Consider the following 12,869-nt stretch of genomic DNA (forward strand, 5'->3'; position numbering starts at 1 on the left):
TCGCAGGAGGAGAATATTTGCTTTGATTTCTTCATTTTGCAGCTTCAATTTTCTCTTTGGTCTTCTCAACGATACAAACAAGGAAGCAGAGAGTGTGTTGTACCTTTGAGGTGCTCTGACATTCCCACTGGTAGTGAAGACGAGATTGGCTCTCTCCGTCCATGTTGGGGTCGTAGGACGGCTCAGCACTCAGATGAAGATCCTGGGTCTTGGACCAAGTCCTGTAGGTTCCTCCTTCAATGATGGGCATCAATCTGAGGGGAAAGAATATAACCGGAGCTGAAGGAGTGTTGCCATATATGAAGGATATTTTTCAGTTTAAAGGCAACCTGGAACTTGTCAACAGAATGAAAAACCAATTACACATCAATAGTTAACGATAAGAAAAAATATAAAGGGGTTTATTTAGACAAACATATACAAAAGATGCTTGTCCAAAACAGGTATACAGGTAGTAGCAGTCATTAATTTCTCCGCAGATAAAGGAACAATAAAATGCCTTTGATGACTGAGGACGAGAGGATACAGTCGACTCCAGCAGCTTTTAAAGCTGATGTTTGAACATTATTTGGTTTCAAAACCAATTCATGTGGTCTGTGAACTCTGCAACACCAGAGTCAAGTATCGTCAATACTACAAATATATCCTTGTTACTACAGTATCACGATATATCGCAATAAATTGTATCGATGCCTATGTATCGTGATCTTTATCCTATCGGCAGATTCTCGTCATTTCTGATCGCGTCCTTTTTTTCTATTTGGTCACGTGACATGAGCTCCTTGAGGGACATACAGTATGTGTTTTAGTGTTTTGTATAAAAACATTCGTATATAAAAAAAAACATAGGTCACTGACCTTTCAGCCATGACGCTGAGCTGAAGAGAAGCATTCTTCCGTAGCGGCACGCCGTCATACGAGAGCGAGAACACCAGAGTGTGGTTCCCAGGTGCCAGAGTCATCTTCGGCAGAGAAAGTTGAAGTCGTCGCACGTCTACTTCCACGGGAAGGTGAACGGCTTGAGCGGACGACGAGTCTCCACGCCTGTTGTTACCACAAGAGGGCGCTGAGAGGATCTGCCAAAGATAATGAACTGCGTAGGTGGTGCATCCCTTCAGGTCCACCGTGGCCTCCAACAAGGTGGGCTGGGAGCGCCAGATGGCGAGGCGGGGGGCTTGAACAACCTGCACCTCTGGCTCGTCGCACTCCAACACGTTGACACTGACGTTGCCCAGTACCCAGCTCACCAGGTTACTGCAGTTCACCTGACAGAGAAAAAAAAGTTTTAGAAAGATATGTTTGACATTTTAAATGGTCTTACGTAGACTCTAAAAACATACTTTGATCATAAAGTGTCCTGGAGTCTGGTATTCATGAGCTGCAACCGTGGAATCGGTCTGCCATGGACCAGAGCCATCGCCGAAGTCCCACACACACCCCACGGCGTTGGACTTGGGTGTGACAGAAACGACAAAGGACACATTCCTGTGGATAAACGTGTGTTGTGGCGTTGCTTCGATGGTTGCTCCTGTGAGGACGTTCTGCACCATGATGTGAGTGCTGACGTTTTGAGCGTTTAGAGAGTTGAAGGCCTTCAGGAAAATCGTCAACACACCCGCTTCTTCTGGGGTGTAGGAGACCTGAGGAGGTAGAGGATGAGAGTTAGCAACGAACCTCAAGTCTTTACATGCATGGTTAGACATTGGGGTGTGGTGATCATTGGTAAACGGATAGATTGCGCTCTTTTTTCATGATAATTTATCAATATTCAACAGCGCTCTATCAGCTTTCATATCCTATTTTATTTTTTATCATAGTTCTATAATGGTTAAAATTTCCATAAAGTGTGTTTAAAATAAAATGTTGAATTAAATTTGTGTTTACAATTAACATTTATTTTTGCGTTGTTATTAAAATTCTGGCTCTAGCTTCTCCGCAGCTAGAGAAAAACAAAATCTCAGTGGTGACTGAGGACGAGAGGATACAGTCGACTCCAGCAGCTTTTAAAGATTTAACACATTTTGTGTTCAAAAGCAGTTATCACTTCATCAAGAGTCATGTGGTCTGATCATTTGTCTATGCAAGGAGTCCCTTGGAGGTTGAGACTTTTTTCAATTGATGACACACGGTGACAAACCTCTGCTCTTGAACAATCACAGCAGAGTGTGTGGTTATGATAAACACGATTTGATCTCAAGAAAACAAAGCAATTTAAGAGGGCGGGGCTTTAACACATTTTCTAATGTAAATATTTCAATGAAAAGAGAGTTTTGTACAGACAGACAAATAGAGGTCCAACATTTATTTTAGACACACTTACAACACATTAGTTTAACTTAAACGTGTAATGATTAACTTAAACGTGTAATGATTTAAAATATAAACAAGAATATGTCAGAAAAAGTCATAATGTAATGAAACGCCAATTACTATTGAATAAATATGTAAATAGTCAATTATATTTTATTAGGAATAAATTGCTATTTTTATACACTACTTTTTATTTCACATTAATTCAGATTTAACAGGATTATCCGGATGCAGTTGAAGGACTGTCACAACATTTCCTACAGAGCCAATTTAAGCCACAAATGATTACTTGCAGATAATGATAGTTGATTGAAACACTGAAAATGTCAGCCTCAAAGGCATGCAATTTTAATTGACCTTCTAAAAAAAAAGAATGACAAAAGGCATACATTCACTAAGGAATAATTTACATTTTTCGCCATGATTGGAGTTTTATGGAGGTGGTGAAGATCGAACGTCCAGAGGAAAGTGACAGGTTGACCCGTCAGTATGTTGGCCACAAAGGACCTTGTGATGCCCACAGGAATCGCCACGCTGCCTCCACTGATGGACAGTCCTCGCACCGCCTCCATCACCTCCACCTGCAGGTGTCGCCTTTTGTAGCTCACCTGGTTTCAACGAAAACAGCGGTCATTTTGGCCAAACTCTACTTGATAATAATGACAATAAAATTCCAATTGATTAAAAAAAAAAAAAGTATGTTATATGTTTTATTTGGAGGATATTGTGTTTTTTTTTTACAAAAAAATACACTGACCAGATCTCTCCCCCGGAAAAAAGGAACAGAAATGATGAGCCTCTAGTCTCCTGTCATATGGACTCTCAATAGCTCTCAATTTCTCTCTTATAGTCATCACATGTTCGCTATAAGAACAAGCTGAGCGAACATAGCTCCCATCATCTCTAAATGATGGGTTTTAAGAGGGTGATAGGCACATTAATCTGGGAGAATCTGAAAGGAGACCAGCAGATCGTCCTCAATGCAATAGTGACAATACAGTTATATATCTCTCGTCAGATGCTCCCTTTCATCTTCTCATCAAATATACTTAAGTTTCTTAAAAATGTATTCCGTCTCAATTAAGATCCTCTCTTTAAGTGTAATCTTTTAAGACTGTTTAACTGTATTTAAAGTAAGTAAAAGTAAGTATCGCTGCTGCCAACCTTGCAACTCAGCATTTTCTGCCTGGAAACTTCCAGCAAACTTCAAATTATTATTATTTTCCGCAGCAGTTATTTTCCTTTAGTAGTCTTATTGGAAGGCTGCTGGAAGTTTCCATGCACGCCACTGTCAATGAGGTAAGGATTTAAAGTGGAGCTGAAAGTGGAGAGAAATAAAGCTAAGGTTGTAATCATTGTGAGGGTTATTTTGTTCAGTTGTAAAGTGCAGACTCGTGATATTTCACATAGATACCTTGGAATTTTATTTTTATTTACTATTTTAAGACTGTTAGAAAATTAATTAAATACTGAAATGTTTTTTTCTCCATTATACCACATCATATTATCTGTTTCTTTTCTTTGGCTCTCAAATCTTACTTTATTTATTGTATTTATTTTAGGTATAAAATACAATAATTTTTAAACAAATTCACAGACTAATGGCAGTGGTTATTTCATCCTACCCAGCTAAAAGAACAATGAAATCCTGACTGAGGACGAGAGGATACAGTCGACTCCAGCAGCTTTAAAAGCTGAGTTTGGACATATTTGGCTTTCAAAACAAATGAAAGCAGTTACGACTTCGTCAAGAGTCATGTGGTCTGTAAATTCCGAAACACAAGAGTCAAGTACTTGACAATACTAGAAATATATCCTTGTTGCTATAGTATCAAAATATGCTGTATAGTTGCCCCTGTATTGCCGTACGTATTGTATCGCCAGATTTTGGCCAACACACAGCCCTAACTTATAATACTATTTCCTAGAACACAAGGTCAGAGCGTTCTGTTATGCTATTCAAACAGTTTCATTTACCTGGTTAAGAGCTGTGAGGTTGATCATGTAGGTGTCCACTCTGGTGAAGGTGTGCACGTAGGTTTCGTTTGGTCGAAGACTGACTGTGGCATCTCCGCTGATGCTGAGGATGAGTTGAACATCGGACCCAGCAGACATAGAGATGACAAACTCCACACTCTGGCCTACTGTAATGAATGCCTCCTTGTTGCTTGTCTTAAGTTCCAAATCCTGAATCTTTTCCTGCACGAAGAACTCCCTTGTGACCGCCTGTCCACTGACATCATTGGTAGCATTAAGAGTGACAAATGTTTTCTTGGGCTCCAGGAAAACCACAGACGTGTTCCCCCCGGTCTCAGTCTTCCCTTCAAGCATCCAGGTCCAGGTCACGTTGGTTCCTGTGAGGGTCTCCGCCTGGAGGGAGACGTTGGTACCCGTAGCAACATAGCCCTGCTTGGTTGCGTTGGGGGTATTGAAGCTTAGCCCGGATATGACCTCCTGGACACTGACCACCTTGGATACCAGCAATGAGCTTATTGCGTTAAATACCTTCACTGAAATTAGTTTTTCTCCTGGACTTGTGAAGCTGTGGGTCATCCAGGGGGAACTCCCCTGCAACAACTCTCTGTTCATTGACCAGTGGTACTTCAGGTCAGATCCCTCCCGAGTCAGAACAGTCAGGTTGGTGAAGGAGTTCACTGCAACCGGGTTGCTGCTGATCTGCAGGAACACTTCTCTCACAGGTTCCAGGAAGTGGATGGTTTTGTTGACGGACAGCTGATTTAGGAGGTTAACCGCCCGCAGAAAGACAACACATGGACCCGGAGTGGAGTAACTGACCTCGGGGTGTTTCCCGCTTATGTTAAAAGAGGAGCTCTGAGGATCCAGCACTCTGACGAAGTTCCACGTGAAGGTCATATTGGTTCCTTCCTTTAACCCCGCGTTGAGGTGGAGCGCACGATTGGTGGAGAAGAAACAACAATCGGACCCTCGGATGTCTTCCGTCAGGATCTGCAGACCCTCGAGCTCCCGTTGAACGAACAAGAAGATGCTCGCCTGCGATGTCCCGACGTCGTTCTCGGCCGTCACGATGATGTTGAAAGCGCCGACCGAGCGGAATGTGTAGAACATGGTGTGGTTCCCCGGGATGGAAGTGCAGCGGTCGCACAAAATCCAAGAGTATCTAACATTGTCCCCCTCCTCCATTAGAGCTTCAAAGTCCACCTGAGCGTTGAGTGGCACGTTGACCATGCTGGAGTTAACGGTCAGACCTCGGACGGCAGCCAGGACGACGACAGGCAGGAAGGTGCGATTGCTGCTGACCTTATTGGCTGCTGTCAGCGTCACGTTGTAGAACCCTGATGCGTTGTAAGTGTAAGAGACATTTTGACCCGTCACTGACTTTCCATCTCCGAAATTCCAAGTGTACGTAACGTCAGATGGCCAGGAGTTAGTCGTGAAATTGTACGGCGCTCTGAGAGTGAGGTTGTTGGACTTGGTACCGTTATGATGGATAATCAAGGGTCCCACCGGCACCTGGACCTCAACCCGGACGCTGGTGCTGCTGCTGGAAATGTTGTTGAAGACGGTCACGTTCACGTCATAAAAACCAGGTTTTTCAAATTTCTTAACAATGTCTCCGCTCCCCTGGACAAGCGTGGGATCTTCATCTGTGCCGAAGTCCCACCGGTAGCTGTAGCTGAACTCCGGCTCCGCCCGGACTTGCAGGTGAACCTCCTTGCCGACGGCAGTGTACGGCTCCAGATGAAGGTTGGCTTCGGTCACCACGGGCTGCACGCACATCCACTTGAAGGAGTTGTCCTTCGATGCGTTGTTGACTCCGCTGGACAGCAGCAGGGAGAGTCGGAATATTCCACTCGACCGGTATGTGTGCGAAACTTTGGGGATGCCGTGGTGGGTCTCGTCAGGACTTTGGTCACCGAAGCTCCACTCGTAAATATGTGCCGAGGCGTTCCCGGACACCCAGGCCTGAACATTGAAAGGGATCTTCTCCTGGACGCAGCCGGAGGGTTCGATCTTCACGATTTGGAAGACGAACACCTGAGTGGTGAAGGTGGTCCACCCTGAGCTCACGGCGTTAGCAGCCGTCACGTTGACGGTGTAGTTGCCTTCTCGAGCGTAGAGGTGCGACACTTGCGGTTCGGACGAGGAGTAGTTGTTCCCGTCTCCCATGGCGAAAGTCCACGAGATGTTGTTACCCGACGCAAGACCCGCCCATACCTTCGTCCGGGTGTGAAGCTCAGTGGGACCGGAACCCTTAGCGGTCAAGTTCTCGATCTCCTCGTGAAGGTAGATTTGAGTGCACGCTCTCATGGAACTGATGGTGTTGTTCACGGAAACGCACACGTTGAAGAAGCCGCTCTGTGTGTAGGTGTGCGCCACTCGACGACCTCGCACGACGGCAGATCCGTCTCCAAAATTCCAGTCGTAGTGAATTCCATAGGGGGAAGGCAAAGGGTGAGCCTCGAAGTCGGCCGGTTTGCCCGTGAGCAGGAGTTGTGGGTCTCTCTGTATGTCCACGCGAGTGAGGATGCTGTACACGCTCATGTTGATGCTCTTGCTGACGTTCTCGTAGCGATTGGACACAGACACCAGCGCGGAGTATATTCCTGTGGACGGAGAAAACATTCATCATCTGCTCGTGGAGACACCTTCAGCTTTACATGGTCAAATATACTGACCTGGCTGAGAATAAATGTAGGTCACATTGTTGCTTAATAGAACCTGATTGGAGGAGTCTGGGCTGAGGAGAGAACGTGAATAGGGAGGATTGTATTCAAATTCCTTGTATCCACCATCGCCAAAACACCACCTTGAGGAGAGAGACGGAACAACAATGTAAAATGTTAGAATTCCATTTTTTCCACTTGTAGTGGATATTTCTTTTATGGGAAATGATGGTCTCTGTGTATGGAACAATATAATTGCACCATGGAAAAGGAGGAAAAGGAAAAGCCAAGACTGGGAGGAAAAAGTAGAAGAAAAGTTCTGGTGAGCAGTGCTTCGGTCACTGGAACCCGGAGACAAAGGAGGTACAAAGAGCTTCTTCTAGTGTGGGTTTGTTTACCGGAAGGTGGCAGGGACGGACATGTCCACCAAAACAGATGTGGAGAGGGTCTGGGTTGAGCCCTGAGGTACCACATCTGGAACCCCTTTTACTATGAGATTGCTCATGGGCTGAAGACGGTCCACGTTGACGTTAAAATGCTCGGTGATGCTGCTGATGTGGTTCGTGGCGGTCACCTGGAAGACATGTCTTGTTTTAAAGCTGCAATGGAGGAATTGAATCTGCATTCATTTTTGGACTGGTCAGAATTAGTGCTGGTATGGTACGGAATACAGTACCTATTTTAACAAGAGTAAAAAGAATACACAATAGGACTCCCAAAAGATTTTCAATGGCTTCGATCTTCTTTTATAACTTTGATTATTGATGAAGGTTATGAAAATATATTAGAATTACGTAATAGGAACTTTAAAATGAAGCACTGGAATCCCCTAAACTAAGTAACAACGATTCCACAACCAGGTTTTACCAGCGGAAAGTCATTGATTGTTAGATAAAGATAGTTGAAGGATGTCATCGGACACACTTATATTTTACTTACATTACTCTGTAGTATGTAGAAATGTAACAGTGTGTAAAATGTAACATATACTGAAATCACATCTTTTCCAGTGGTAATAGATTTTAAGTAAGTAAGTAATAATTGTAGAGCCCTTTTCTAGACCAGATTCGATATACTGTATATATACAGTACAGATTTGATATACAAATACAGATTCAATATATATACACAGTATACAGTATATATATATACAGTATATACAGCATAGTATAATCCCATATAAATATTAAATATATACATTGTAGTACTGTTCATGGTCAGGCTCCTCCTTACATCACTGATCTGATCCAGCCTTACACCCCAGCTCGGGCTCTGAGGTCTGTGGATCAGAATCTACTGATGGTTCCTCGCACACGGTTCAGGACCAGAGGAGAGAAATCCTTCCAGGCTGTTGCTCCTAAGCTTTGGAACGATCTTCTTCTCCCTCTGTGTTTGATGATCTACTGACTCCTTCAAGAAACATCTTAAGACGTTTTTATTCTTGCAGGCTTTTCCTTGATTTTCTGTAACTCCTGTGTTGTTCTCTGTGTTATCTTGACCTTTAAAGTTTATACTTTATTGAATATTGTTTTGATTGTTTAAGCGCTTTGTGACCCTGGTCTGGAAAAGTGCACTATAAATACAAACAACTTACTTACTTACTTACAATATATATATGTCATTAAATGTGTCAAATTATTTGAAATAATTAAATATTTATAGAATAAAATATATTAACTACTTTAAATGGCGATCTAATTTCTGCTGCTATTCTTTTTAAACATATTTATCCAGTAAAATTACCAAAAAAAAGATTTGAGTTGATTCTAGACAGGGATTTTTTGTTAAGGTTTTTTTTTTTTTCATTAAAGTGCAACTAATGGCACTCAATCTCATGTTTCAAATGTTGAAGTCTTCCTCTCCAAGACGCAGTAAGTCCCTCATCATGTTTTGAACGTATTACTTTATAAAGTTCTCCCCCGTCTAAAATGTCAGCGAACGAGAGGTTACGAGAGCAGAGTCTATAATGACGTAATAATTGCTTCAGCAAAGTGGGTGTTTTCAGTGGGCGGGGCTTAAGCACATTTTCTAATGTAAATATTTCAAAGAAAATATTGTTTTGTACAAACAGGTGAGTACAATACAGGAACAAGACCAGTGGTCACACTTTATATTTCTAGACCTGATTCTGTAAAGGCATTTGTGTAGTGTGTCTGATTAAAATCTCATCTATCGTGCATGTTAGCTGATAGATACTGATGCCACCAGCACGTTCACACCTACTAATGCTCTGTGACAGAGCTGACATCACTAAGTTGACCTTTAAAGAATTAGGGAAAGGTTTGGAAATCACGGAGGACAATTGGGAGAATGGAGAGACTCACAGTGAGCTTGTAGATGGCAGCGTGCTGGTAGATCACGTTGAGGACTGTGTTGTAATACGTGAAGTAAGGCTTGTCATCAACTATCCATTTGAAGCTGGGATTGGTACCTTGTGTTACTGATGCTGTGTAGGTCTTAAAAAGCACAAAACAAAAAAAAAACAAATGGAAATGTTTGAGTTATTAGTACTTAGCTATTGTGAGGAACACACACTCACCACCACTGACTCCATCAGAACCCTGCTGGTCGGATGTGGGTTCACCACCAGCCCTCCCAGTTGCTCTTCCAGGTGAACAATCACACTTAGTCGACCTTCTGTGACATTATTGTGGGCCTCTAGTTCCACCTGAAGTGGCTCTTTCTGCTCATTAGCTGAAATCCTGAGATCCATTAACGCGTACTGACTGGGCTCGGAAACATCTGTCTGTGATCCGGGCTGATAGAGCGCAAGGCTGGACAAAAACTCCGGGGGACAATTTGGCTGAAAGGTCACGGTGAAATTACCGCCGAGGCGAGAAGCCGTGGTCGTGTCCCGGGACTGAACGCGGAGCAGCAGCTTCGTGTTGTTGGGCTGCAGATAGAGGGAGCCGTTCAGAAGCGGAGGGTGGAGGATCGACAAGCCCAATGGAGGGACCACGCGAACCAGACAGGATGCTGACACGGGATATGTTGGTTCTGCCGACGTGACCTGGAATGAAAAAGTTATATTCAAAATGTGCCCAAAAAAAATAAGCATCCTTAGTCTGGCACAGGGTAGAAATTCACGTACTTTCTGCAGAACTTGATGGAAGGATATGAAAGTATATCAGTGCCATCAGAATATTGAAAAGTTAAATAATTAATTTCAATGTTTTTAATTATTTAATAAATAAAATGTTCTTTTCTTCTTCTAATTATTAAATTCAATTTTTTTTCCTATTATTAAATTTTTTTTTTCTTCAGTTTTTTTTTATTTTGAATATTTAAAAAAAAATAAGTTTTTTTTTAATCGAGTTTAACAAGTAATTCCTGAATTAATGAACACTTGTCATTCAAGTAGCTCAGTACTTTCGGTATTGTCTGGTGGCTCTATGACATCAACATTTTTACATTGAATTTCAATTAAAATAACAAACTGTATGTGTTCAACAAACATTCATTTTCATATGTTTCAAATGTATCAAGTAACTCAATCATCATTTTTTGTAAACAAAAAATTCAACCTTTCAATATACAAATCATTGAATGCAGTACAACGAAATCCAAACTTTGAATATGGAAATTTGATTATTGAAAAAAAAAAAAAAATGCTTGGAAGAAGGTGAAATAAATCCAATGAGAAAATTTCAATAAAATCAAAATTTGAAATTCAATACTCTGATGCACTGACCAACATCTATAGCAGAACAACATTGACTTTTAAACATCGGCTTTATGTTTATCGACACTATTATTAATATTAACAAAATGTATAAATAAATGTATATTCATTTATTACCCAAGCTATCCTTGGATCCATCTATAAAGCATCTTGAGGTGCTAAGATCCACCTGTATTTATCTTAAAACCAATGACCACACTTTATTTATATAGCTCTTTCTCTAACGCGGTCCCCGGTGTCAGGGCTTCAGCACCATGCCGGGACACGTCTCTGTGATTTGATGTCTTACCAGCAGGCTATAGAGTCCAGGCTGACGCAGGCCGGCGGACAGCTGTGCACCCTGCAGCTGTGTCTCGCTGTAGCCCAGAGAGAGGATTCTGATTGGACAGACCACATCCTCCAGCCACCCGGCATCACCGTTCTGCACCAGCGCCTCCAGGTTAAGCTCCGGGTGAGAGGCAGGGTGATGGTCAGAGGTCTTTATATCTTGTTCCGTGTTGTTCATCCAGAGCCACTCGGATTGATTGATCACCATAAGCGAATGTCTCCAAGGAGAGTGAGGGGAGGACCGGCAGGCAAGGAGGGCGGACGACCCGGCGTTATGCTGCAGGGCGATGACATCCCCTGGTGACACCAGGAGATCTTCTAGCTGGTCCTGCACCTGAGAGGGAGTTTGGAGATTTGAAAATCAGGGGGAAACCAGATATGGAAGCGTATCAGAAACCTCATGATATTGAATGATTGCTTCTAAAAATTCAACCATTGAATAGCTTGATATAATTCAATAGTTTCTAGATTGTGTAGGTGAATCATTTTCTCTGTGTTTGTGTTTGAGGTATCCCTTGTGGGGTCCCAAAAACAAATGTGTTTGAGGTATCCCTTGCGTTGTCTCTGAGTCAAGGTGAACGACCTCGTTCAAGGGTTAAACATTGGGACATTTTCCAAATGATTAAATTGATTTTACATAGAGATAGATATTTCTAATTCCAATAATACAATGAATACAAATACAAATACAATACAAATGAACTTCCTAAATGTAATTTAAATTATAGTCTTTTAAATTCAATATAAAAAAGGTGGATGCCAATAACAATAACAAATCTTATGTGTAAAATCAATTAATTCATGGTGGCATTATCCACTTGTTTATACATTTCTTTTTTACATACAATTTAAAGGGATATCACAATATGAAACTCTTGTGTCTCATAATAATAATAATAATTTAGGTTTTATATCCATTTATTAAAGGAAAATGAACCCAAAACCTTCACTACAGTTTTATCTTGACCTTTAAAGTATATATTTTATTGAATATTGTTTTGATTGTTTAAGCGCTTTGTGACCCTGGTCTGGAAAAGCGCTATCAAAATAAAAATTACTTACTTACTTACTTACTTACTATAGCCTGTTTTCATTAAATATTAATAATGTGCAAAATTCAAGTTCAAAAATTTGAAGAGTTAAATTCACTCATTTAATATCCTCACGGTACTGACACCATATTGTATAGAAAACTCACCAGAATTGTTGAGGCCGGTCCTGCAGGAAGTGTGAAGACCACTTCATTTTCGAGGGTGTATCGCGGCATCTGAGATCCACGGGGCAGGTGGTGGCCTTGAGTGCAGTTGAGGCGAGACGAGGGCGAGCAGGCGGCAGAGCGAGGAAGACACTGTTGCTGAAACACGCACCACTGTTGCGGTCTGGGACACGCAGGCAGATCCGCATCCTTCGTGTTGTGGTCGACACAAGAAGCCACCGGAGCACATGCCGGTCCTGCACCACCTAGAATATGATCCACACTAGGTCATTTTAAACGTGCACACGTTGAGTCGTTCAATAATTCAATTCAATAATTTGTTTATTGAAAAAGTGGATTTGCTTAGTTTTTTTAATTAATCAAATGGCACAAAATGAATTTCTTAATGCCTTTAAAATTCAATACAAAAGTGGTGGCACTATTACAGCAAGATTTGTACAATGATTTAAAAAGTTTAAATTATTTGAATCATTCATTTTGAAAATATGTCATATTTTCTATTCAATTATTTTAAAAAATATATACAAATTCTTGGATTTAATTATTTAAAAAAATATACAAATTATTGAACAAAGATTCATCAACATTTCAATAAAAAAACAACTACCGTATTTTCCGGACTATAAGTCGCAGTTTTTTTCATACTTTGGCCGGGGGTGCGACTTATACTCTGTAGCGACTTATGTGT

The 12,869-nt window shown here is 41.6% G+C and overlaps 1 protein-coding gene across 2 annotated transcripts in view; it reads right to left on the reverse strand.

The window, feature by feature from the left end:
- The window catches only part of pkd1a (polycystic kidney disease 1a), a 63,721-nt gene that overhangs the window by 26,276 nt on the left and 24,576 nt on the right, over nt 1-12,869 (reverse strand). The window contains exons 13-23 of one of the 2 annotated variants that reach the window (XM_087805712.1): nt 12,164-12,426; nt 10,928-11,299; nt 9,496-9,966; nt 9,281-9,412; nt 7,355-7,530; nt 6,969-7,099; nt 4,288-6,896; nt 2,721-2,918; nt 1,341-1,640; nt 859-1,265; nt 104-254 (exon numbers count right to left, since the gene is read on the reverse strand). In XM_087805712.1, the coding sequence (XP_087661838.1) occupies nt 104-254; nt 859-1,265; nt 1,341-1,640; nt 2,721-2,918; nt 4,288-6,896; nt 6,969-7,099; nt 7,355-7,530; nt 9,281-9,412; nt 9,496-9,966; nt 10,928-11,299; nt 12,164-12,426 (5,210 nt within the window). The remainder of the gene's footprint in view (nt 1-103; nt 255-858; nt 1,266-1,340; nt 1,641-2,720; nt 2,919-4,287; nt 6,897-6,968; nt 7,100-7,354; nt 7,531-9,280; nt 9,413-9,495; nt 9,967-10,927; nt 11,300-12,163; nt 12,427-12,869) is intronic. The other variant, XM_087805721.1, reaches the window with a different exon arrangement.

The sequence above is a fragment of the Callionymus lyra genome, chromosome 1, assembly GCF_982586985.1.
Source record: "Callionymus lyra chromosome 1, fCalLyr1.hap1.1, whole genome shotgun sequence".
Taxonomy (NCBI): domain Eukaryota; kingdom Metazoa; phylum Chordata; class Actinopteri; order Syngnathiformes; family Callionymidae; genus Callionymus; species Callionymus lyra.